This window comes from Pteropus vampyrus, unplaced genomic scaffold, assembly GCF_000151845.1.
Source record: "Pteropus vampyrus isolate Shadow unplaced genomic scaffold, Pvam_2.0 Scaffold503, whole genome shotgun sequence".
Lineage (NCBI taxonomy): Eukaryota > Metazoa > Chordata > Mammalia > Chiroptera > Pteropodidae > Pteropus > Pteropus vampyrus.
The window spans coordinates 772,248-799,149 of record NW_011889284.1 but is presented as its reverse complement, the minus strand read 5'-3'; the positions used below and the strand labels follow the sequence as shown (position 1 = coordinate 799,149).

General features: G+C 37.7%; 1 protein-coding gene across 5 annotated transcripts; it reads left to right on the top strand.

Moving 5' to 3' along the window:
• The first annotated feature begins 384 nt into the window (after positions 1 to 384).
• On the top strand, positions 385 to 19,858 carry SMARCE1 (SWI/SNF related, matrix associated, actin dependent regulator of chromatin, subfamily e, member 1). Of its 5 annotated transcripts, none has more exons than XM_023524869.1 (11): positions 385 to 582; positions 2,726 to 2,777; positions 2,952 to 2,995; positions 5,931 to 6,098; positions 10,758 to 10,838; positions 11,734 to 11,865; positions 12,142 to 12,313; positions 14,904 to 15,076; positions 15,608 to 15,709; positions 16,334 to 16,544; positions 18,595 to 19,858. In XM_023524869.1, exons 2-11 carry the CDS (start codon positions 2,771 to 2,773, stop codon positions 18,801 to 18,803), a joined length of 1,299 nt encoding a protein of 432 aa, XP_023380637.1. In that variant the 5' UTR covers positions 385 to 582; positions 2,726 to 2,770; the 3' UTR covers positions 18,804 to 19,858. The 5 variants fall into 5 exon arrangements, with proteins under 5 accessions (XP_023380637.1, XP_023380636.1, XP_023380638.1 ...); XM_023524868.1 differs by lacking the exon at positions 385 to 582 and adding an exon at positions 591 to 746; XM_011383068.2 differs by lacking the exon at positions 385 to 582 and adding an exon at positions 592 to 746 and having other exon boundaries at positions 5,931 to 6,035.
• The last annotated feature ends 7,044 nt before the right edge of the window (positions 19,859 to 26,902 follow it).

Sequence of the window (26,902 nt, the reverse complement as noted above, 5' to 3'; positions counted from 1 at the left end):
AGCGGACGAACATCTCTGGGCCTCGGCTCAGAAACCTGCACCAGACTCGCGCTTGCAAAAACTGCACAGCCCGTGAGGCTTTTCGCCGAGGCTAATGCCCGGCAGTGCAGGTCGGCAGGGGGCGGAAACTCCGGGAACCGAGCGCTCGGCGCCTCTATCCTCGGCTTGCTAAAATACACCCTCTCGCTCATGGCAGAAGAGGAAAGGAAAAGATCGGAAAATAAAAACAGCCGCGGGGGCGGGCGCGGCCGAGCGGCCACAGTGGTTCCGGGGCCTCGCGCCCAGGCGCCGCCGCCGTCTTCCGGCCACCGCGCGCGCGCCGCGCCGCGGCCGTGGCCGTGGCTGCCACCGCCCCCCGGCGCCGCCTCGCGTCGTCCGCCGCCGCCGCCGCCGCCGCCGCCGCTCCTCACGGCCGCGGAACACGGGCCTCTCCGGCGGCCGGGCCCCTCCGCCCTCTCCGCCGTGACGAATCGGCGCCCGGCGGGGAAAGCACCCAAGTCGGGGAGTTCTGAGCAACGTCGGAGGCCTGAAAAAAAAAAAATCTCTCGATTGTACGAAGCGTCGCCACGTCCTCGCTAGAAGGTTTTTTTTTTTTTTTTTTTTTTGAAGAAAGTCAAGTGGAGCCTGGGAAGAAATTAAGATTAGTGTTGAAAGTGCGAGTGCGGAAGCTCCGGACGCGAGGGGCGGGGCGTGCGCGGGACAAAGGGAAGCGAGGCCGGAGCTGCGGGCGCTTTTTCTGCCCGCGGGTGAGTGTTTCCGACTGGACTCCACCGGGTCGGGAGGGTGGCAAGTCGTGGTGTCCCGGCTCGGCGGGACTCAAAAGCCCCGGGGCTTGCGGGGGTTCAGGCTTGTCCGCGGGGCCAGCGCGGGGGGCCGGTTGCGGCCTCCCTGAGGCCTAACCGAGCGAGGGGTCGGGAAGGAGTCCCATCTGGGTTCCCTCCTGGGCGGCGAGATTTGCCCCTTCCACTCACCGCGCGAAATTGGGCAAAGCAGCTTTGGTGGAGTTGCTGGTAACGTGCATCCTCCACAAGAAACATAAAGGAAACGACCTCAGAGGAAGCCTTTGGGGCGAGCCAAGCCCGTGGTCCTCGCCCCCAGGAAGGTGTTTTCCCTTTGGTTCAGGCAGCGACCTGAGGGCTCACGGTGTGGCTTAGAGTGAAGAGCGAAAGCTCTGGAACAGTTTGGCCTGGGTTTGAAACCCAGTCCTGGCATTTCCTGGCTGTGTGTGTTTTTAGACAAGTTACTAAAACTCGCGGAGACTCCTATTTTTATCCGTAAAATGGGACTAGCAATACATATCTTGTTGGTAGTTGTGACTGTTAACGAAGTAGTGTAAGTAATTAGCTTGTCCCGTATAAGGTATGAACAGATACTTATCTCGTGTTTTATGCCAGGCGCTGGGGATGGATCCAGTGGTAGACAAATGTACAAGCCCGCTCTTAGAATTTATGATATAGCAAAGGAGAGCAGTAATTTTAAAGAACCAACAACGAGTGATATTCTAGGGAGCTTATGGCAGTTATTGTCGGGGCACCCTACAGCAAGGCCTACTGGATGTTGACAGCTCCCTAAAGGTGAGCAGGAAGGACGTTGCACCAGAGTCAACGGTTTCTGCCTGTTCCTTAAGTAAAGGGGGAGAGACCCAGGTTGGACCATTGAGAAAATAAGCTACAGTATTTCTTTCCACACCAGGCCTCTTATTCCTTATGTTCCAAGAAATTCCTTTAAAATGCAAAATAGAAGGAGAAAAATCATGTTTGTTTCACATAATGTTGGATGAAAGTACTCCAAGTAGTCAAAGAAGTTCTTTGCCTTTTTTCCTAAAAATGAATGTCTTTTTGTTCACACTGTGTGTGACATATATTGATATCAGGAACAAGTTTACATGTATATGGTCAGGTGACCTGCTAATAGTAGGATAAATTTTTTAAGAATTGAGCTAGGTACTGGGACTAAAATAATGAGTTAGATGGTCCCTGTTCCAATGCCGCTCACAATCTAGCCATATTAACAGGTGTTGTATGATAAACAATATCAGAGATCTATGTAGGAGTACAGATGAGGAAACAATTCTGCCTGGGTAATTTATGAAAAAAGGTCTCGAGATATATTTTGAAATGGGCTGTGGTGGAGGTTAATAAGAGTTTTTCAGGTAGAGTCTCAATTTATTCTCAGCCCGTTATTAAGTTATTTACCACCATAAGAGAATGTAAAGCTCATTATCATACCAGTTACATTTCACACTGCCTCCAGGAATAAAAATACTGCTCCATTTTAATAGAAGTTGATATCCTAAAAGGAAGGGAGAGCAACTGCTGATCAGGAAGCTGTCCGTATCTAATAGGCCTTGTTGGGGTGGGCCCTGATAATACATCACATTTTATTTATGTTTTTATCAGTCTGATTAAATGTGTACATGGCATCAGCAAAATGTTTTTCATACAAGAGGTGGCTCAGTAGCATAAGAAAAAAAACTTGAAAGTACATGTCTAATATTATTTTTAATATCCCCAGTAATACGTTTCAGTCATTTAATTCCGATCATCCAAATTTTTACTAAAGAACTAGTAAAATATGCAAAAGGCTTGGTTAATAGAAGATAATGTTAAGTAATTTTACTAAGAAATACCAATTAAATTACCCTATTCTTTAGGAAAACATTCTCTTCTGCTTGCTGAGTTTTGATTCTCTTTTTTTTTCTTTTTTTTTCTTTTTTTTATTTTAGTGTCTCAGATTCATTCTTAAGGAACTGAGAACTTAATCTTCCAAAATGTCAAGTAAGTTTCATTTTTTATATTTATCAATCTATATTAATAAGAGACTAATGCCCTAGCAAATGGGAATTCCAAAATACTCTCATTTTTTTCTTCAAAACAGGACCATTGGTAGTTTTGTTGCATAGTATTATATCTCAGTTGTTTACAAGAAGTTATTTATTTTCTTTCAAACAGAAAGACCATCTTATGCCCCACCTCCCACCCCAGCTCCTGCAACAGTAAGTTTTAATTTTCTTGTTAATGTAATAGCCAAGTCTGGCCTTGATACAAAAAACCCAGATGTCTTCCAGGAACAGTCACTCAGTCATCACAGCAACAGGATGAAAAATTCAGCTAAAAAACAGCACTTCCTACTAAATAAAATAACTCTTTGCATCTTATCTTGAACAAACCCCAACATTTAAAAAAACATGTGGCTGAAATGCCAACCTCCTGTGCTCGGTTCTTTTTTAAAATGGGAAATAACTGACAAGATTAACACCTTTCTTGTTAATCTCTATTAAGAGTCTTTAAAGTCGATATTGAATGAATGCTCATTCTGGCATTTATTAATTTCAAACCTAACCTTCAACTGGTTACATTTTTCTCTCCTTGTCTATATATAATTTTCATATTAAATCAAACAATAAAGCTTCCAGCTCTATAATAACACTTACTGTAAATCTTTATTTTCAAGCTGTTCAAGTAAAGATTTTATCTATGGGTCAGATCCTGCTGTTGAATTTTATTCCACTCCATAAATAATATTTTTATTGGTTTGGGATTTGATATGCTTCAAAGTGTCTAAATAATAGCAGTGAACTAGTTTTCACCCAGCAAGCTCTGGCCCAGCTTGGTCAGCATGTCAAATAATTGTCCAATCCACAAAACAAATTTAACTCTTCATGCCTTCCTGAAATGGATTCCTTGTTTTTTTTATTTAAAAAAGAAAAAAAAAAAAAAACACTGTAACACTGTTAACATTGACCATATCCTACAAAAGCAGTTCTTTAATGGCTATTAGCCTTCCTTCCATCTCCCTCACCCCCTTAATTTCAAGCTAGTTTACTAATTAGGTCCTTGTATAATTTTGTTTTCTCCATTAGATAACTATTCTTAATTACTAACCCTTAGATAAATGTTTTAGTTATGTTTACCAACAATTTTTCTTTAGTAAGATACTTTTTAAAAGAGATACTGTATCACATGTTCTCAGTTCAATTTATGTAACACAGTCTCTGAAGTTACTTCTAGTAGATCTTAAAGTCCTGTGTTTGCTTTGTTTTTTTCCTTAAAGAACATTTCTTATGACCATCTCTTTAGCACTCTGCTAGTGGCTATACAGGTGGAATTGAACAATTGAGATTCCTGACCTCAAAGAGCTAATTATGTACTTCATTTTTGGCAATGGTATAATTGTAATGTTTTAGTTTCAGTTTTTTTTTTTTTTAGTTCCCCTACTTAATTTTTTTACATTATTGCTTCATAATGTTGAACAGTGATTCTCATTGTTTATGCAACCTTTGAAGTTGTCATTTTGACATAAATACCACCTCAGACAGTGTATAGTATCTTGAAGACACACTTGATCTTTTGAGATAATAAAAATAGCTCAAAACCAAGTGTGTGCCCTTATGACTTCTCAAATGTAGGAAGGTATTTTTTTTTGCCTTTCTTTAGTCATATTTCTGTACCATTATAATTTCACATTGACACATAAAATATAGAAGACTAGGGATTAGGACATCCAGCAGAATGGATATTAAATGAGTTCTCCTCCTTCCTTTTTTTTTTCCATTACTTCCACCACCACCGCCATCACCACCACCACCACCACCACCACCACCCAAATGTACCACTCCAAGTAATATACACTTCTTTTGTGCCTTTGATACTTCATCTGTGTTTTGCCTACTTAAATATGCTTGATTTGCGTCTTCTATAACTATGTAGAATAGAAATTGGTCAGTTTCAAATGTAATATCTGCTTGAATATCTTTCGGACACTAAGGATATGTGCAGCGGCATGTTTTAGATATTTATTTTATAACAGCTACAGCTTAGTTGGGATGTGTTAAGTGTATTTTACGTTATACAATTCAGGGCTGATACTGTTAATTGCATGTTAAAATGAAATTACTGTCACTTGTTTTGATTGAATTTTCATTAGGTAAAATACCCTACTTTTGGTCACTCTTTGCTACATCCTTTTTATGCATTATACCTTGGTTCTCATGAACATTGGATGTCATTGTATTAACCACAGGGCACTGCCATAGAAGAGCCCATTTGTGATCACATCAACACATAATTCACAAAAGCCAAAAATTCTGTTGCTGCAATTAGTAGTTGTGTTTTGAAAGGGCTAAAGCTATCAGAAATTAGATGAGAGTTCAAGTCTGTCAACTAGAAAAGCATTTCACTTTAAAACTAACTGCAGAACTTGTTCATGATTAACCTATGGAAGATGGATCAAAGAAGAGATGGAAGAGAAAGCCTATAAAAGACTGACTGGGTTCTAAAAGATCAGACAGTATCCCAGAATGAAATCCATGCATTTTTTACAAGTCTTTGTTTTAAAATCATGTATGTGACATCCATTGAATCCCACATATGTTCTTTTCTATTGACAACTTTTCTGGCTTCCTGATTTGAGTCTCTTCTCATTTCTCACATATAAAATGATTTAAAACTGTCTTTGAAAACAATTCATTTCTTGTTTTTGTTTTAATAGATATATACATTGGCAGCATCCATATAACTGTCAAATAAATCATGTTTTGTTTTGCATGTAAAGTGGTTTCAGACTTACAGTTTATCACATTTCAAGCTTTCCTATCTCAGACATATATTGCTAAGTTGTTACATCATAGTATTGACCACAAAATGATCCTGAATGTTTGAGACACTTCACTGTATTGCTTATCCCAAAAAAAACAAGTACATACATTCACTAAATACCACTGGCCCCTACAAAGAGAAAGAGGAAAAAGAAAAGAAAAAACACTCGCAGACTGGTTTCTCAGTGAAAGAAAAAGAACAAATACAACACATCATTGCTTGTTTAAATTCAGGTTGCTTTTGCATGCCATATGCAGATCATTTTTCATTTCTGTGTTTTCCTCGTTTGAGCTCATTTCTCATTCGTGTTTTTGTCTCATTTGTTTCCATCAGCAAATGCCCAGCACACCAGGGTTTGTGGGATACAATCCATACAGTCATCTCGCCTACAACAACTACAGGCTGGGAGGGAACCCGGGCACCAACAGCCGGGTCACGGTAGGAGAATCAACTATTACAGCATCCGGCAAACAACTGGAATTGACCAGAAATGCCTTCAGAGTTAGGTCCTTTTGAATCACCTGCACAGCCATTAAAAAAAAAATTTTTTAACCAGGCTTTTAAGCTATTTTAAACATTTGTTGTGCTCTTACACTGGGGAAAAAAAAAAAAAGCGATCTGGAGATGTATATAGAAAAGAATTCATTCTGTTTGGTGATCAGTAGAGATAAAACCTTGGGCTCTTAATGCATATACTATGTGTAGACAAACCTAGAATTTCTTATGGCTAAATACTCTTTTTGAGATGAAGAGTTATCTTCCATTTAAGGTAACTGGCGTTAGGCTTAAGAATTCAGTTTTTTAGTAAAGGCTGGGCTTGCAGACCTGGCTTTTTCTAACTAGCCTACCAGTTTGAACTGCTACACATAATTATTTGTCTTTTGGATTTAATAGTTGACCTCACAACTGAGATTAATTTCCAGTTAAAAAGAGAAAAAGGTTTTTTTGTCACTTCAAAGAATTAAAGAATGAAAGTTGAATGAAATTAATTTGAAGTACCAGTTGTATTTATAATCCTTAGGATAAGCGAAACAATTTCTGAAACTGAAGATACTTCATTTAACTGATCAACCTAAGGGGAAAACAGTAAAAATAAACGATCAACCTAAGATAATCAAATATGGATGATATGCTTCGGATATTTTATTTTAGAATCATCTTAAACTCCAAGAAAATTTAGGTACCAAAGAAATAATTGTAAAAATGATTTACCAAAAATATATAAAATAAATCCAAAAGTCAAATACCTGTATTTATTGGACTATAGTATTGGTGAGAATTTATACAACCCAGAATGGCTGTAAACTTTTCAATCCCTGGTTTTTGTTCGCTGTATTCGTAAATAAATCAATTCATGTGACTTCAAAAAAGCCCTCTCACCCTGTAGTCAAGCCGAAGCAGAAAGTTTGTAATTATCAACTGTATGTCTATCTTGGTAAGCATATCGCTTAGCTCGATAGGTTTTGTTTGTCTAAATTTTTCATTGTTTCTGCATAATTTGTACTTCATAAGCATATCAAGTTTTATGTGCCATGCATATTTCATGGTATCTGAAAAGAAGGTGTGTATGTGTGTATGTATGCATTTCACAATGCATACAATTTTTATGTGCATTGGTACATGTTTTTCCCTGGCCTGAATGTGTTTCACAAGTGTAATGGGTGGCAAGATGATCAAATAATAAAGAACATTTTAATTTAAACAAGGAGCAGAATCAATTTTGGATCATTCACATTAATGCAGAAAATTACTCATGAGCAGTAAACATGAGAATGATTACATTTTAATAGCTCTATACAGTCAGCTCTTGATTATCTATGTTAATGGAATAAAAATGGTGGTCACTGTAATATTAGAATCATTTGTATTTCAGTTTGTGTGAACATTTTGTTCATAACTTGGACGTATCTGTGAGAAGTCTCTGTTAATAAAATGAAATTTGATGGAGACTTACTAGGAAAAGGGAAGTGCATTCTAGTCTTGGGGCCTGGGTCAATTATCTGTTTTTCCCCATTCCTTCTTGGGGATGTTGGAACCCAACATTTGGAGTGGGCACTGGCTTCAGGGTAGCTTAGGATAAGAAGGTTGTTGGACATGGAAAATTTGGTGTTTTGACTCTTTGTGGATGTTTTCTTTGTATTATTGTACTCAATACCAGATTGAAAGTATAATCAAACTGGTATTTAGACTTAACCTAAAAGGCCTAGAAAATATGGAGGCTTTCAGCCTGTGTTAATCCCAGTCCCTTCAACTTTTAGTGACCTCTGTCTTAGGTCATTGACTCATTCTCTAAGAAAAGTAGTTATGCCTAAAGTTTTATACTACCCTTTTTATATATCTAATTTAAGCTATGTTTAGGACTCAGTAGATCTGATTTTTACCATTATTTTAAGATGACCCCATTTATGCGTTACTTTGGGGAAGGGGTCTCTTATTTGGTATTGTCTGCAAATTGCTGTAAGTCAGTGATTTGAAGGAATGATTCGAAGTAGCTTCCTGTAGGCTTTATGGAACATCTGGCTTTCCTGTTCACTCCAGTACACTTTAATAGTATTCAGACAATAACTTTATGTTGCATGTTGAAACCTTTAGAGTGCTTATGATAGCTATGAGATGGAAATCACTCCTCGTCAGTTCTTTGTTCAGATGGTGATTAACATTCTCTTCAGTACAAATGTGAAAACAGACTTAGACAAAATGTTAAAAATAGTGTATTTCTGTACTTTAGTGGAAATTCTATCCCAGAAGAAAACCCTTAAATGAGATTCTACCAGAGAAATAGCTGAGAATTGGGGAAGAAACAACAACAAAAAACTCTCAGGTAGCCAAAATAAATTTCACAAAATCATGGACTTTATTTGTAGGAGAGTCCCAGAACCTTACTCTTATGTAAGCACAGTTTTACCAGCCATAATTACTTGATTCCTCCAACTCATTGTCAGTTAGAAGCAGAAAATTGGAAAGACGGACAATTGCTATTAGGGGTAGGTTTTATACAGCAAGGAAAGAAATAGCTAAGAAAGGAAACAGCAGAACCTCCAAAAGCAGAACCACTGGGCCATTTAATAAAGGGGCCAACAGTTTTTTATACCTCAAACCAGAGGATTACAGCAAAGCAGTGGTTGTAAGTGTGTTGAATGCAAACTGCTTTCTTTTTTTTTTTTTAAAGAATAGAGAAACGTTTAAGACATTGTAGAAAGAAGACTGTCTGAGATGGTAATAAATTTGTGTGTTTAATGATATAAATCTTTAGTGTCCTGAAAATCAGGTAGGATTTAACTTTGTTATTCTTTTGGGTTTTGTTTTGTTTGCATTTGTAAATTGGTCAATGTGTAGGTGTTTGGGTTCCTTCTTTTGGGAGAAAGGAAGAGAAATAAGCAAGTCCATTAATGTTATAAAGTGCAGTTCTTTGAAAAATATCAAAGAGCAAATATTACTATAATTTGTCTTTTAAGTGTTTAAATTCAACATATTCAAGCATAGACATTTTAGAATTCTTTACCTTTGTTAACAGTGGTCTACCAACTTCAGTTATTGGTACAATTTTAACTTTATTTGTAACCCACTTTATGAAATTCCGAAGGTTTGTGTTGAATATCAGTTGGAAATGGAATAACTTCATGTGTGAAGAATCAGACTTTCTAGTTTCTTACTCTGAATCCATGACATAAGGTTAGCCTTGTAGGAATCCCCCCATTCCCTGCCCTTGAAAGAACTCCTACAGACCTTGAGACAGATCTTCCCTTACTGTTCATACCACCTCTGTAGACATCCCCCATGGCTCAACTCCCTCCATTGCCCACCACTGGCTAAAAGCAGGGTCTGTCTGCAGGGGCACCAGCATGAGGTATGGTAAGAATGTATAGGAGGAGTGGAAAGAGAGGAAATACTGCTTCAGAGGTGAAATGCTTTCTAATCAGGTTGTATATGAAGAAGCACAGTTATGGAAAAGTATATAGGGATGGAAACTCTCCTCATAGTAAGAGGAAGCATCGTTTCAAAAACAATGGAATAAGGTACAAACAGGCTAAATCTCTGAGCCGTTGGTTTAAAAAGAAGGTTATGATTGGGGTCGTTGCCCAGAATGGAAGAGTTTCCCTGGGGTTCTGTCACAGCAGCAACAGAAGAGCAAGAGGACAAAACGTCACTTTAGTTTTTTTATAGGATTCGCCAGTCTCTGTCTTGATAATAGAGTGAAGCCAGCACTTCTTCCCCTCTGCCTGGCAAGGAGAATCAATATCAGGGGGTCTCCCAGTAATTGAGGGAAGATAAAAGTAATGCAGTCATATATGTTAAGATGAGACTAAGTTCAGAAATAGGCATTCTTGGATTAGAGTTATGTGGAGTGCCCACTAAAAGCTTTTTTTAATTGAATGGAGTTTTTTGATATACCATATGGCCTCAAAAGTAACTTAACCAGGCCCAGTATCTGCCATTTCTTTCTTCCTGATGAACTTGCTCACTCCTACACTGTTCTTAGGACTAAGGACCAGAACAGGCATGACTTTAGTTCCTACTTCCCAATCCCCTTTAATAGGAAACCACTAGATATGGACATAGAACCTTAAGAAAAATAAAATCTCTAGTCATGATAGAGGAGATAAGTTTTTGGTATCTGTTTTGAACCTAGGATTAGTTTTTGTGGTAGTGACGTTGTTTATGTGGGGGTGCATTCCTAAATAGTACAAATAGACACAAAGTCCGCTGTAGATTGTGTAAGTGTGGTAAGTGCTGAAGAATTCAGATTCTGGTGCAGATAATCAAGTGTTGACTGTATGTATTATGATAAATTAAGCAAAATAAAAGGGTGCCAGGTAATGTCCTATGTAGGACATTTGATATGTAACCATATATTTTCAATGTATAGATTATGTTATAATAATTTATTTGTTCTTACAGCCAGATTGTCAAAGCAGTAGCAATAAACTGCTAGGTAAAATATTCAAAAATTATGTGCTTAAAGTCATTTTCTTTATTTTCTTTTGATGTGAACATTTCTGAATTTACAGTGATAGCTATTTTCCGTGGAGAAAATATAAGAATCTTGTATCCATGGACGAGTAGAAGAAAGGCGCATTAGAATTTTTTAAGGCACTCTCTTTTCATTTTGCTGGTGAACGTCTCACAATTGAGTAATGAATGTATTTAACTCTTTTGTAGGCATCCTCTGGTATCACGATTCCAAAACCCCCAAAGCCACCAGATAAGCCGCTGATGCCCTACATGAGGTATAGCAGAAAGGTAGGTGCTCCAAAGCCAGAAAGAGTAAGGACCACTGTCTTCGCGTCTTTGCTTTACATCAGATCTCAAACTGTCTTAACCAGCTTTTCTGGGCATAGTCAGAGGAAAGGATAAAGAACTGCAGTTTTTAAAAAATTAGTTCTGATTTTAACATGCCAGGACTAAAATCCAACAAGAATACAATTAAATAAACGGTTAAAATCCTTAAGATGATATTGTATAGCCAATGTTTTGTGGTCTATGGAGAATATTTAATGACATGAGAAGAATGTTAAGTGAAAAAAGGAATGTAAGGCTATATGTATTAGTACCTTATTTTTATAAAAATAATGTCAACTATGTGTTAGTTTCAAGAAAAAAGAAAGCTTAGAAGACAATTATCTCTAAATAGTAAGCTTACAGTAATTTTTATTTATACTACCTTTAATTTTCCTTTTTTTTTTTTTTTTGGTTGTGAAAATAGCAAATATAGCCAATATCTTCTTTAAAGACAAGAGCATTTAGCTATTTTCACTATTTAGAAACTTTTTACACTTTTGGTCATAATTATAATATATATATTTGATATGTTGTATTAGACCATGCATGTCAACCACTTTCCTTTTAAATTTTGTGAACATTTAGAGAGACATAGACTGTATTATTGAGTTAGCTCATCTTAAGTGCTTGCAATGATTGGAGATGTCTGAGATCTGCCCTTACAGTAATCTAGCAGAATATAGATGAAATGAGATTGGCCAACCATTGACAACTGTCGTAGCAGGCTAATGAGAACATAGAGATTTGATACTGTTCCCTCTGCTTTTGTTTGTTTTAAAATTTTCATATTAAAATATTTTTAAAGGCCTATAATTTTAGGCATCAATACTAAAATTTCAACTGTTTCTTTTTTAAGGTCTGGGACCAAGTAAAGGCTTCCAACCCTGACCTAAAGTTGTGGGAGATTGGCAAGATTATTGGTGGCATGTGGCGAGATCTCACTGATGAAGAAAAGCAAGAATATTTAAACGAATACGAAGCAGAAAAGGTAGAATGGGGACTGCAGTGGGATGGATACAGTGAAAAAGGCATAAAGATTTGCTTATTATTTATAAAAGAAGCATAAGATCTAAGCAGACAGCTGAGGCTGCACTCAGGCTTTGTTTACCTGGGTCAAGTCTCTTAATTTCTCTAGGCTTCAGATTCTTTATCTGTAAAAAGGAAATAATTATCATGTCTTTTGATATTAAAATGAGATAATATAGGTATTCATTATAACCTTGTAAAATGTTAATTATAAAACTAAAAAACATTTGAATTTCAGATAGAGTACAATGAATCTATGAAGGCCTACCATAATTCCCCTGCATACCTTGCTTACATAAATGCAAAAAGTCGTGCAGAAGCTGCTTTAGAGGAAGAAAGTCGACAGAGACAGTCTCGCATGGAGAAAGGAGAACCTTACATGAGCATTCAGCCTGCTGAAGATCCAGATGGTAAAAAAAAAAAAGTGGGGTTTTGTTTATGCTTTCTCTGAGCATTAAAATATGAGAAATAAGTTTTTACTTCCTACCCTAAATGCAAAACAAGCCATAATTTAAGTGTTATTTCAGTATTTTGATTATTTTTGGTAAGATTTGTATGTGAATTTCCCACAAGAAAAAAAATCCTTTTTAGTGCAGAAACTAGCAAAAACTGTCATTTTTCAAAATCTTTGTACTTGAAATGCATGAAAGATTTTTGAGCTGTAATCAGAATTTTAAAGAGCTAAATGCCTTCTAGTTATACCCTGTTTTCTGATTGGTTCCCTAAATTCTGAATTACAGGCTTTTAAGAAGGTTAATGAGTGGAAAGAAGCATTATGAAATTTTTTTTTCCAGTTAATGGAGAAATCCAACTAGAATTTATAAAGGTAGCTCATGATAATACTCATGAGCATGCACACTTACAAATTTTATACACAAACACACACAACACACACAAATAGCAGAGCTTTCTCATTGACACTTCATGAATAGTTCGCAGGTGTACAGATTGCACCTCTGGTCCTGTGAAGCCAGGCAGAGTCTGAAGCTGCAAGGAGCCCCAGGGCTAGCCACCTGCAGCTCTGAGTATACTCATCCACATATCAAGCAAGCTGTACAAATATTATTTTCTCTGTGTGCTGCTATGATATGGAAAAGATTGGGAGCTCTAGCTACAAGCAACAAAAATATCAAAATAATTTAAGATCTCATTTGAAGATACCATTGAGAGAGGAAGCAATGATACCATCTAAAGACATGAATAAACTGATATACTTAAAAGGAGAGAAAAGATATTTTAAAAGAACGGACTGGGATATTGACAAATATTCTCAGAAACAATAGAATATAATAAGTGTAGCATATGGAATGGAAGCAATCAGCAGTGCTAAAAACACACTAGCATACACAGACCTTAATTGCTCAAATCAGATGATTAATGGAAGAACATACAGAACTAAAGAATAGAAGAAGATTCAGTCTATAAATAATTGAAAGGATGGGGTTCAGTATAAGAGGATACAAAGGCTGCCAACATAGAAGCCATAAGTAGAAAATAGTTTTCATTAGGTGAAAGATAACAGCATGGACATTGAGAAGGACTGAAGAGATTCAGAGACAATTGTCAAAAGCGATTCCTTTTCTCTGTTTCTGAAACTTCTGCCCATTGTGTTTTCGAAGTTTAAGATAGGATCTTAAAGCTGCTAGTAAGAAAGAACAGGTAATAATTAAGATGCCAGGATAAGAGTGACTTTAGACCTTGGACTTTATCCCTCAGTACTAAATAAAAAGGACAACTTGGGACAAATAAAGTGCAAAGAAAGACAAGCACAAATTGCTAAAACTTTATACTGTTGGTCAACATTGGGGCCATATAAATGAAAGAGGAAAGCAAAGAAAGATAACTTAGATGGAGGTAGCACAAATGTACCATGTATAATCATAAGTGTGAATGTGAAAACCTCTTCTTTAAAAAATAAAAAGGTCACACAGAATTTTTTAAAAGGTATTTCTTATTCTAATAATTTGAATTTCAGAAGTATATGTCCTAAAGAAATTACCTAAAAGGAAACAAAAAGTCTTTTGCATAACAGTAGTGGTGCTCTTTATAATAAAAGTTTTAGGAACTACTTAAGAACCAAATGATAAAGGAGGTGCTAAACTGACATAGCAGCTCAATTCGGACCTCTGTAGCAGTTTCCTGCAGTGTGGTCCCTCCACCTCTGATGGGACACTAAGATGATGATGTGGTTCAGAGAGGAACTTTTAATGTGTACTGCATAAGAGAAAGCTGTATTTTTTAGCGAGATAATTTAAATAAAAATATTAAGTAAATAATAGTACGGGTTGTTAGCAGATATGTCAAAAACAGGGTGATAGAGCAAAGGTTGAGGTTAAGGAAACACTGTTGCATAGCTATTAAAAATGTGGATATAAACCAGATCCGTACTATACAGATATGAATGTGAGTGGATGCAAGCAGTGTAATACCTTTACACACTGATAGCTGTATAGGTGTGTAAATTGGTGAAAAATAAAAGAATATTTTTTTCCTGTAAAATTAGGGCTTTAGTGCTTTTTTAATCTAATAAAATATATGCTGGTCTGGGAAACCGAATATTGCTAGAGATAATGTTTTCTCTGCAGCGGGTATTTTTAGTACTTTAACATTAAAGTGCTGTGGTGACAAAGACACCACCCAGCTCACGTTATCATCAGTTGTAAGTGCCTTAAATTACTACCAAGAGAATGAAACATTTGGCAGAACTTCAGTTTTGCTCTCGTGTAGTTTTCACTTGATTTCTGGGCCAAAAGGTACATGGTTATATCTCATTCATGTCAGTCATATCCTTCTCAGACACCTATCATCTCTTAAAGATTTGGTGAGTAAAATCAGTACGTTGGCCAGTGAACACAATATGTCCTGTATGGTTTTTATCAAATGACTGCCTCAGTGCTCCCATGGTGCCCTTTAGACCCACTCGTAGACCAGAGAGAGCCGTGGCTCCTTGGTAATTAAGTGTTGACATGGTTACACTTCCAGAACATCTTTTTATTCCAGATTATGATGATGGCTTTTCAATGAAGCATACAGCCACCGCCCGTTTCCAGAGGAACCACCGCCTCATCAGTGAAATCCTTAGTGAGAGTGTGGTGCCAGACGTTCGGTCAGTTGTCACAACAGCTAGAATGCAAGTCCTCAAACGACAGGTCCAGTCCCTAATGGTTCATCAGGTAAAATCACAAAATATTTATTATAATAAAATGGGCCTATGCCACAGATCCCATGTGTCCTGATTCTATATAATGCAGTAGTGTGCCTGTTAAATACTTCTGTGTTCAATCTGACCTGTTCTTGATTCAGTGAAGAAGCTTGAGGGAGTGGATCTTTCCCAGAGATTTTTAATACGTTCAGCATTAAAATCATAACATAGAGCCTTGTAATGGAAAGTATATCTGTTAAGAATTTTGAGACATCCTGTCAACCTTTACTGCTTGCTCAGTATTTCCAAAGAAAGTGCTCAGGCCTGAATTCTTTAACATCGTATACTTATTAATCATAGTGATTCCTCTATGTTACATTTTACTTCTTTAAAATCTTAGCTAGACACATTGTGTAATAAATGATTTAAATTAAAAATTCAGAACATTCGTTACAGTATAAGAAAGTGTGGGCTATTAAAAATGAGACATGTTTTCTGTGTTTGACACTTGCTGTAGAGAAAATAATTCAGCAGTTATAAAGCCTGATCATATGTCTTACAGCGAAAACTAGAAGCCGAACTTCTTCAGATAGAGGAGCGACACCAGGAAAAGAAGAGGAAATTCCTGGAAAGCACAGATTCCTTTAACAATGAACTTAAAAGGGTATCAATTGAATGTGTAAACTATACTTTTATCACTGAGTTTGTTACTTTTTTTCTCATTCTTTTCTCCAAAATAATGCTTTTGTTGAATATTGTTTGCTCTGAAACAGGGTTAATTTTGCTATAACCATGAGATCTTTGCTTTATAACATTATTTCCATTTTCTGGCAAAATTGTAATGGGTTTGAAATATTTAATATGTACTAGGCCTGTGGACTCTAGAACCCTCTGACGTTTTAATTTAAACTCTCATTCAGTTATGAATTAGTTTCATTTTATTGAGATTTAGTCTTCAGATGTCTCCCTTAGACGTACTTCACAGTTTGCACTTTGTCTTAAAACAGGTAAATCTAGTGCTTAGTAGCCTGAAATGTAAAATAGAAGCCTTTATGCAGTACAGTGCTTTCAGCATTCCCTCACCAACTATTTTGTAATATTTGATGTTACATGGCTGCTAGAGAGCACTTTTCTTTTCCTATAGACACGAGTCTCTAGAACTGTTTTTCTTCTCCCATATATGTACTTTATACATCGTAGCCAAGAAAACCCACTTTTGAAGTATTTCTGTTTCAGAGATTATAAGTAAAGAACATTACTAAGAGTTTTATTTTTTTCTGACTACTAGTTGTGCGGTTTGAAAGTTGAAGTGGATATGGAAAAAATTGCAGCTGAAATTGCACAGGCAGAAGAACAGGCCCGCAAAAGGCAGGAGGAAAGGGAGAAAGAGGCAGCAGAGCAAGCTGAACGCAGTCAGAGCGGTATTGCTCCTGAGGAAGAGCAAGCGGCTAGCAAGACCGAAGAAAAGAAGGAAGACGAGAACATTCCAGTGGAGACAGGTAACCTGCCAGTTGCACCAAAGTAACGGGTCAAGGGTTTTTACAGCTTTTTAATTTTGATTTTCTTGGTGCTTTTCAGAGGCCACTCTTATTCTTGCCTTACGAGCTTTTCTTTATATGATCTACTCATTTCTTTCCAAATCTTAACCTCTCATAGTAGATTCACTTAAAATGTTGGTCTCGCTACAGAACAGCAGTGCTCCTTTATCATCTGCTTGCATGTGAGGTCTTGATTATTGGCCCAGATCGACTCATAGAAATATAAAATATAATGGTATGATGGTGAAGGATACTAGCCCCGGAGTCAGATCTGGGTCTCACACTGCTTCAGCACTTGCTGGCACTATGACTTTAGACAAGTTTTTTAATTTCAGTTCCCTCATTTGTAAGTATTCTAGTACCAGGCTCTGAGAGTGAGTTCAAAGAATGAATAAGAAAATGGCACATGAAATCATTTAGTTTTGGATTCGACATGGTATTGGCACTCAGTATTCTAACCTTTGTTGCTAAAATTGTTTAAGATGTGGTCATTGCTCTTAAGATCGGTCATCTCTGGTGTCCTAGGTCAGGGTTGACCAAGTAAAACCTGCAGGCCAAATCCTGCCTGCCACTTGTTTTTGTAAATAAAGTTTTATTGGAACACAGCCACACCCATTTGTTCATATAGTGTCTATGGCTGCTTTGGGGCCACAACAGTATAGTTGTGTGGTTGCAACAGAGACTGCCTCACCCACAAAACCTAAAATATTTCTTACCTAGTCTTTACAGAAAAGTTTGTTGATCCCATCCTAGAAAAATTATTATTTCCAGATGTATTCATATTCCTATTAAAAGTTTTCTCAGGGCAAAAATAACATGCAAAATTTACATAAAGTACAGATTAAATCAGTTATTACTTGAAATTTTGAGACGACCTAACCTTCTGGTGCAATTTCGCCCCTGCTCAGTGTACCGTGTAATCAGAACTAAGCTAAAAGTATGGGAAACAGACAAAGGTTTCTTGGACCATTAGTGCAAGAAGTGGGAGGGACAGTAGTCATACTTAGTACTCAGCTGACAACATCAGATTTGACACCTAGAAAACATTTAAGGGGATATAGATACCGTTAGCAGATATTTCTACACAATTTAATTCAGCAGATTAACATTTCAGATAGTCAGATTTTAAGTTTCATTATCTGAGCCTTTTTCTGTTTTGTGTGAACATGTTTTTTACCTTAAGAAAGTTTGGACATGAGCACATTTTTGTGGTTAGAACAAGAGCTTGAGAACTAGAGTATGGTTCTTTGCTCATTTTGCAGCTAAACAGAATACTCTGTCCTTTGCCTCTGTTTTGTTATCTATGAATAGAGCATACCTATAGGTCTTCACTTGGTTTCATCCTTCTATCTTAAAAAAAAAAAAAACCTGAAGATAATTGTTTGAAACTATTAGAGCAAAAACCTCATGCTCTTAATTTCTTAAGGAAAACAACTCAGCGTGACTATTAACAAAGTATCTAAAATCTCGACCTCATGTCATTTCCACACCTGCTTGCTTATCACACCCCAAGCCCTCCACAGCAGCAGTGTCCAGTAGAAGTGAATGTGAGTCACGGTGTAACTGCATGTTTTCTACGAATGACATTTCTAAAAGTAAAGCAACACAAATGAAGTTAATTTTAATAATATATTTAATTAACCCAGTATATCCTAAACAATATCATTTCAACATGTAATCAACATTTCTTAAAGTATTAATTTTTCACATTTTTTTCACACTGTCTTCGAAATCTGACGTACAGTTTATACTTACAGCACATCTAAATTTGGAAGCTAAATTTTCATCAGAATTACTTGATCTGTATTCAGATTTCATAAATTTACAGTTAAAAAGTCCATTTTTAAACTCCAGATTGTTTCAAACATGCTAAAAGTTTCTCAGTCACTCTAGCTCGTGTGAGGGGCTTAATAGCCACATGCGGTAAGTGGCTGCTATATTGGACAGTGCAGCATAATTAAAAGTGTAAAGTTTTGTCTTGGAACTAACAATGACAAATGTGTGATTACAGAGGAGACACACCTTGAAGAAACGACAGAAAGCCAACAGAATGGTGAAGAAGGCACATCTACTCCTGAGGACAAGGAGAGCGGGCAGGAGGGGGTGGACAGTATGGCAGAGGAAGGGACCAGTGATAGTAACACTGGCTCAGAGAGCAACAGTGCAACAGTGGAGGAGCCACCAACAGATCCCATACCAGAAGATGAGAAAAAAGAATAAATGTTGCCTTGTTTTATGTGTTCTAAATACTTTTTTAAATGAAAAAAATGTTTTTGAGTTTTAATGGTGTTATGTGGTTTGTGTATTAATATTTTTCTTGTCCATATCACACCACCAAATGCTTTTGGACTATTTAGCATCATGAGCTGAATGGCTTAGTCACCTTAAGTGGTTGTGAAGATGTTTCTTTTCTTTAGATCTTGTTTCTGGCCCTCAACTGTTGAAAGCCTCAGAATTTAAATTGAGAAAATTCCCACCTGTTGTAGAGAATTATCCTTCGATGCTGCAGAATATACTCTTACAAATGCCTTCCTATAGCTCACTGGGGTGCTTACCAAAGCCATAGCTTTAAATCTCAGTCCCCATCAACAGCTTCCTCAAAGTTCTCTCCTGTTTACTTCCATGAGAAGTAGCTTCTTGAAAATGTAATCATGTATGGGTATATGTTTGTTCACTTACCCTTTTTTATTTATAACCAATGTCAGATACCAAGAATTGTGTCAAGGTGTTGAGTGTACCTGTAACTACACTTGGATCGTATTGATCCAGAGATGTCTTCACATTGAGAGTAGCTACTAGCTTACAAAATAGTCATTAAAGTGAACATGGCACATATACACTAAAATACTTTTTGTTATACTTAATATTGGGTATGTTCTGGTAAATCCGTCCTTACCATACAGGAAAAAAAATTCTTTTTTTATCAAGTTTTCCAAAGATAGAATAGATCACAAATCTTAAGGAATTGAATATTCTTGCAATGGAGTATATAACCTCCAAATGATTAGCCCATTCTAGAACAAAAACAGTAATTAAGTTCATTCACTTGAAATTGTTTTATAATACTCAAAACATTCAAAACCTCAAGGCTCGGGATCCCATAGATCAGAGCCAACCTTTTTGATAAACTCTTAGTAAAGTCTTAGAGACTAGAAGCAAGGTAGTTTGTGACATGTATGCTTCCCAAAAACTAGAATAGATTTTTACAGAATAGTACTATATCTGATGGTATATGTTTCTTAAGGTCCAAATGTAATAAAAAAATGGAAAAAAAAGTCTCAGTGTTTTTAATGCACTAAATATCTTCATGCAAAACAAGCAGCTAATTTTGTTGCTGTAATGCAATGACAGTATGGAGTGGCCCTCAGCCATTTTAAGTTTACATACTCATAAAGGTTCCCATCTCACCCAGCTAAACTGCTGCACTAGTAAGTTCATTTGTACAAGACACTTGTGAAAATTAGTTTCTTTACATTATAGCCAATGTCAGTGTAGATTGGTTTTTGACCCCAAAAGTAAATGAGGTAAGTCTCTACATAAGAGCAATATGAAGAATTTGTGATATATTTGAAAAGAATGTGGCTCAGTAAATACATGTAAGCCTTCTGCTTACATACAGATAACTTCTCTATATGGACAAGACTTAATTTATAGTGAATTCACTGCTCCAGAGCACGGCACATGCTGATCACATTCGGTTTCACTCTACATCCAGCCTTCTAAGAGGAACAAAGGAAAGTAGGTGAAAACACTTCGTACCTGTTTATCTAAAATACCATGGAATATCTGTTTCTTTGTGACTCGAACTAATTTATCAGATCCGTTTCTGGGTGTCAGGCATTGTAGGGCTGAGATATTCTGCCACACATCCGCAACACATTGTACATCCCCTTGATACATTCTCTTAACAGTCAAAACCGAGCTGAAAAGTTGTTAAATAACGTGTGGAAAACAGTGCCAGAGCAAGATGTCAGATCATTTACGAGAGTCTAAGGATGGAAGTGGTTCCTTTGCTAAGCTGGAGATGACACTGGGAAAACAATGACATCTGCCCTTATAATGCTAGGGCAAGACTGAATTAAGATCCTTGTCAGTGATAACATATATATATATGTAGAAACCACCAATGTTCAGTTGTTTTCCTAGTTTGAGAAAGTGGGAGATAGTCTAGGTCTTCTTTCCTATCCCCATAAGGCATTGGGCAAGTCACTTAAACTCTGAGTCTGTCTCAACTATAAAATAAAAATAAATTTTTATCTCAGTCCCCTTATATCACTGCTCCAAATACCCATGATTTTTAGTGCATTTCTTTTAAGTATGAATACATAAAGTTTGAGGGCTTCAATTTATATTTTTACCAAGTGGGAAAGAGGGGAACCACCTATAATCTCTCAGTTTTCTTAGAGGAGTTTCAATTTCTAGTCTCCCCATTTGTCAACAAACATACCTTTTTACATGGCTCTCCTACAGTACATGAAAATTATTTTGTAAAGCAGGGTTTGGGGGAAAAGTTACTAGGAGCTATCTTATTTTAACACGATAATATGAACATCCTATGGAAAAGAGAGACTTGATTCACAATGTTCAAAAAGAATCTGACATTTAAATCCCTGGAAATTTTTAGTTTTGGTCCTTCACATTTAGATACCAGTTTGAGGTTTTAGACAGTTGGTGCTGACAGTGTGAAACTCCTATTGCCTACAGTTAAATTGAAGCTTTGGTTTCTCATGTGAGCAGGCAATGAAGCTGGGATTATACTTTGTTAAATCCTCATTTCAAAAACAGTTCCCCTCCACCCCCAAGCACTACCATACACTGTCTCCCGACTTGGTTTCAGAGAGTGTTTTTCACCACTGGGCAAGCCTTGCTGGAACAGTAACAATTGACTTCTTAGTGATTTGCACATTAGCGGGCTTAAGGTCTTTACAAATGAAAAATCCACTGTGTAATAACAAGCTAAAATGAACCCAGAGCCTACTTAGAAGAAATATAAGGATTATAATTTGGCTTACAGTGATAATGTTTCTTTAATCAGTATGGTAAGGAAAAGAGTTTAGTAGAAAACGATGTCTAAATGTATTAGTAATTATAAAACTTTATAAATGTTTTAATATTAGATTAGACCATATGAAATTGCCAGTGTAGGTTACCTACAAAATGACAGTCTCACCTGCTTCAACCTAATAATTCTGCATTTTATAGTCCAAGTTTTAAGCTCAATAGGAGCTTTCTGAGTGTGAAATATGGAACTTGTGATTCACCAGACTGACCTATACACTTCTCTAATAATTACTGGATATTGTTCAATAAAATCCCGATTAACATGCAAATCCCCAACAAGTATTTAACGGCCTCTTTTTAAAATACATTGTAAACAGATGGTTAATCTAGCCGGCTTATACTTTCTCATTTACCACTTTCAAAAAGTTTCTTATAATTTTTTTGCATGCATTCAGAATAAAAAGTGTTCCATGAGGAGGGGAAATTCCCAAATGATTTAATTGCTCTTTACATAAAACTGAGACTAACTGCAGATAACGTACCGCACCCCTATGATGAGCCATCTGAAAGGCAGGAAAGGCTGCCTCAGACTCCTTGACATTCAGGACTGAAAACTAAACGTATTTCCTCTCATTGAGCTAAAATCTGTCTTCCTGTAATTTCAGCATTCTGGCCCTGATTCTATACCTTGAAGTCAGATAAAATATATGTAATCCTCTTCCAAGTAAAAGACCTTTGCATATTTCAACATCCCTGAGATGCTGCCATAGAACGCAGTCTCTCTTGATGAACCAGAGGTAAAGGACTGTCTCTTTTCTCCTTTTGAGGTCTAGACCACTAGAAAGCACTAACAATTTCTCTACCAGGGTAAAATCTAGCTCCTCCTCAACGTACTGCACTTAATCAAGGCATAACATCTCTAGACCTCAGAAACCACCTAACATAAGGAGGGTTGTTCTATGGTGATCTCAAGTTCTTGTTGAGCACAAAAATATTTTATCATTATATGATTGATATATGGAAGCTCTACAAAATGAGTAACATGGGGAGCAAGCAAGTTTAATTCACCACGCAGTACTTCCCAAAGCTTAGTCATTTTCATATCATCGCCGCAAATTTTACCATTTTCGGGTACCACTTGTATTATTATTAAGAGCTTTCTTTGAATCAACTTACTTATTCTGCTTAATTTATTTCAAAAGAAAACCTTATATATCAGCATAAAATGCAAAATCATTGTTTTTTGTCATAAAAAGAATAATCCTAAACAGATATTTTACTGGTTCTGTTTATACTTAAATACGTACTATCTTAAAGAACATTTTTAAAAATTCTGCACACTATCCAAAGTCATCTGAAGGATCCCGCACAGTAGTCAGGATAAAGCTCTTTGGGGAACATAGCACTAAAGAGGAGGCATATGGAAACTTTGTCGTCTTAGATACTATCCCCGGGTCAACAGCAGTTTAGAACTCAAGGGTGAATTAGTGAAAGTTAATCCCATGATCACCTAAGAATAATAAAAGCAATATTTATTGAGCACTTATTATACGCCCGTGGACTTTCCATTTTTTTGAGTCACATTTCCTAATTCCTGAAGTAAATATTACAGTAGATCACTTTACCAATGAAATTTATATTTATAATCTTGAGCTGGAGTTGATCAACCACTACGAATAATTTTTCTGGGGGAAAAAAGGTAGTCTCGGACTGTAGCACAAGGAACTAAATGATGTGGAGATTTAAGATTTCATCTGTGGATCAAGAAGCCAAAAGATTCAAGACAAAAGAATCTACTTGGAGATCATTGTTCGTATAATGGAAGATGTACGTGTAAAAATTATTCCCTTTGGAATCCTCACCTCCTTTCCTCCAGAGTTCTCCATACCATCAAAATGAAAAAATACATACATGGAGATTTAAAACAAATGACCTATAAACACTTCCATGATATAAGTTACCATGTTACATAGAGAACTGCCTTCAGGTCCAATAAGAAGTGTTATGTTTGCGTTTTACCCCTGTTGTGGTTTCCTGTCAATCTGTGAGTCTTGGGGAACCTTTTCAAAGACGTCCCTGGTAGAGGCACAGAAATTTCAGGAAGTATCAACATTGGATGGCTGTTGCACAGAGTTAACTTACTCTCTGAACTTTACCCACCTCTTCCTGTGTGTGTGCTTTGGATGCGTCTTCAAAAAAACACTCCACATGTCCCAGGACCCTAGCTTTCAAATTAAATGTCAGCTGTGGTCTAGGTAGACAGTTCTCAAATTAATGGACATCAGAATTTCCCCAGGGAGGCTGCTTGGGCCCCACCCAGGCCTATGGAATTACAGCTCATCAGGATGGAGCCTAGGAATCTCCACATCAAAGTTTTGAGAACCACCAATTTGGTTTAATCCCCTCATTTTCCAAAAGGGGAAACTGAGGCCCAGAAAAGTGACTCACCTAAGATCCAACTGTCTCAGAGCCTAGACTAAAATGTTCTTCATAGCTTCTTCTGGGGAGAGCAATATTCAAAACCTGTTCTAGCCTTGTTGTACTGCACTTTGTCAAGAGTTGGACATCCATCACTATGTGATACTTTTTAACGTTTCCCATTATGCCCATTTATTTAGATCAGGATCACTTTCCTTCCAATGAAATCCTTTTGCTTCCCTCTCGTAAACAGCAAGTGATGGCACCATGAGTTGTCTTATCATTGCCAGTGCTATTAGAGATCCAAAACCAGCAGGAACCAGTCCCCTGGAACCTAGAGTTTGACAGGCTTTGCCAAATCCAACCTTCACATTAGACATGTGAAAAGAGGCAGTGAGGAGAGGTGGTTAAGAACACAGGCCTTAGTGTGGTTCTAGATTCTGTTACACTTCTGGGTTTAAGATCTACTGCAGTTCTGGGTTCAAGTTCAGTTTTGCCATTTTGGTTTTCTCACCTGCCCCATGGAGATAAAATTACTGCAGTATCAATTTCCCAGGGTGGCTGTGAAAAGGAAATAAGAGATTGTGAAACCAGACCCTAACACTGAAGCCAGACCCTAATAATTTTTTTTTTTTTCTAGTTTTAAGTGTCTTTCAGGAAATAACAACAGGCCTCCTCATAGCACTCTGGGGACCAGCTGATCGGACTGGTCCCAGAGGCTTGAGCGGGCACAGTTAGCAGCTAAATGACCCTAAACTGACCTGGAGAGCACAGCAGAACCCAAATTTATGGAACTCAAGTAGCAGAGATGCTTCTTTTACTACCTGGAGCCCAATAAGAAGAAAGGAGTCCATCAGTAAGGAAGATCCGATGCAGGGGCCAAATGTGGACACACGTAGGCCTGATGAAGCAAACTCTGCCAAATTGGAATTTCTTTGTTCTCTGTGGCTTCTCCCACAACCCTAACCTTAGGTGACTTAGTTCCAAGACTACCCAATCAAACTCCCTGAATTAGAATTAATAAATATGTAAAACCTCTCTTTACCCTCACCTCTTAAAATGGATCCCAAACCTTTGTTGGGGGACACTAATTTGAGCTTCTTCTCTGATCTCCTGGTTCAGCTGGCCAGACAAATCTCTATTTCTCTGCAAAAACCTGCTGCTTCAGACTATTGGCCTCTCTGTATGCAGGGGGCAATGAACTCACCACCTTGGTTCGGTAACGACTGTATGAAAAATACTTTGCCCAATGCCTGGTTCATCGTAAACAATAAATATTAGCTGGTGTTATTGTTGTTGTTAATGATGATGATGATAGTTCAAGATAAACATCCAAACTCATATAAGGAGTGTATCTAGACACAAATGAAGCAATAACTTAACCAACTGAAACATAATTCTAGCCAAAGCAATAATGGGTTAACAAAATAGGCGATCAGCTTGGAGTTAAGAAAAAAGGAGCCAGTCAATCCTTCAACAAATTATTGTTGAACCCCTACCAGGTACCACTCTGGGAGTTAGGTGCTTTGCACATATTATCTCATTTAACCCTTACACTAACCTAATGAGGGGCTATTACGAACATCATCCTTGTTTTAAAGATGGAGAAACTGAAGTTATATAACTTGTCCAAGATCACACAATCAATTTATGATGGATAAAGGATTTCCAGCCACATCTGTCTGACTCTAGGGTTGACGCCTCCACCTGTGAAATACACAAACTCACTGCCAACTGGCCGCCTCTCTTTTGCTACTCTTTAAGCACTAACACTTTTCTCATAACCCCACCAGTTTTTAAAATGATCTTTTAAGAGGGAGGAGAGCTTAGAAAAATGATTTCTCTTTATAGAACACTATGACTGGCATTAGTCATTTCCCAGACATTTCTGCAGATGGGAACATCCGCACCGATGACATTTCACGTCGGAAATAGCAGCTGTGTTTTTAAATCATTTTGTTGGTGTTTTCAGCCAGGCCCTCCTTACAAAACAGTTCTCACAGCATACCTAATGAACTGTAACCATCGCCCAAAGTATATAGCTTAACTACAAAGGGTGAGCGAGAATTAGTAAAGGATCCCACCATGATAGTATCTGTTCTAAATACCTGGCAACCCAGTTGAACACATAACAGCAGTACTTGTTATGCACCAAAACAGAGGGCTGATGCATGTGAAGCACCCGGAAACCCACGTGTACCAGAACAGCTGACTTGCTGTTGGCTGCTGCCATGCTGATGCCCAAAGCTGTATGCCTATCTCCTCTCTTACTATATCTGTTGTAGTAAGTTTATTTTTTCATTATCACCACCCATGCAAAAGTAAATTTTATCATTTCCCACTTAATTTCTCCAGGTAGATCTGTAACCCAGGGGAAGGTGGATAGTTGATGAACACACTTTAAAAAAAAAAAAAAAAAAGCAAGTCCATTTGTCCCGCTGTGGCCTAAGCTGTTCTAGGTAATGCAACCAGAGCGTCCTATTGTCGGGGCAGTTAGAGCTAGACCACGCAGGACAGCTTGATAGCCTAAAGCGAACCGCAATTTATTTATACGTGATTTACCTTCTCAGGATCAAGAAACAAGAGTTCCAAGCACCAGGCTTGTCTGACAAGGCAACTCCCTCATCTCCAACAGGCGTCAGTTCCCTGACACGGGCGTTCCCTGCCGGAGCGGGAGGAAATTGGTTGTTTTCTGACCCATTCTGGCCTGAGGCTGAATCTCTAGTCTAATGGTGTGATTTACCACCCACCTGGGAAAGCAGCAAAAGCTCGGTCCCCCGCGGGCGCACCTGTCTCCTATGTGCGCCTCCAGCGCCCCCTACAGGACGTCGTTAAGAGCTGGCTGCAGGGAACGAGGACCACTGATCCATTTACCTAGGACTGAGGGAGTACTTCCAGTG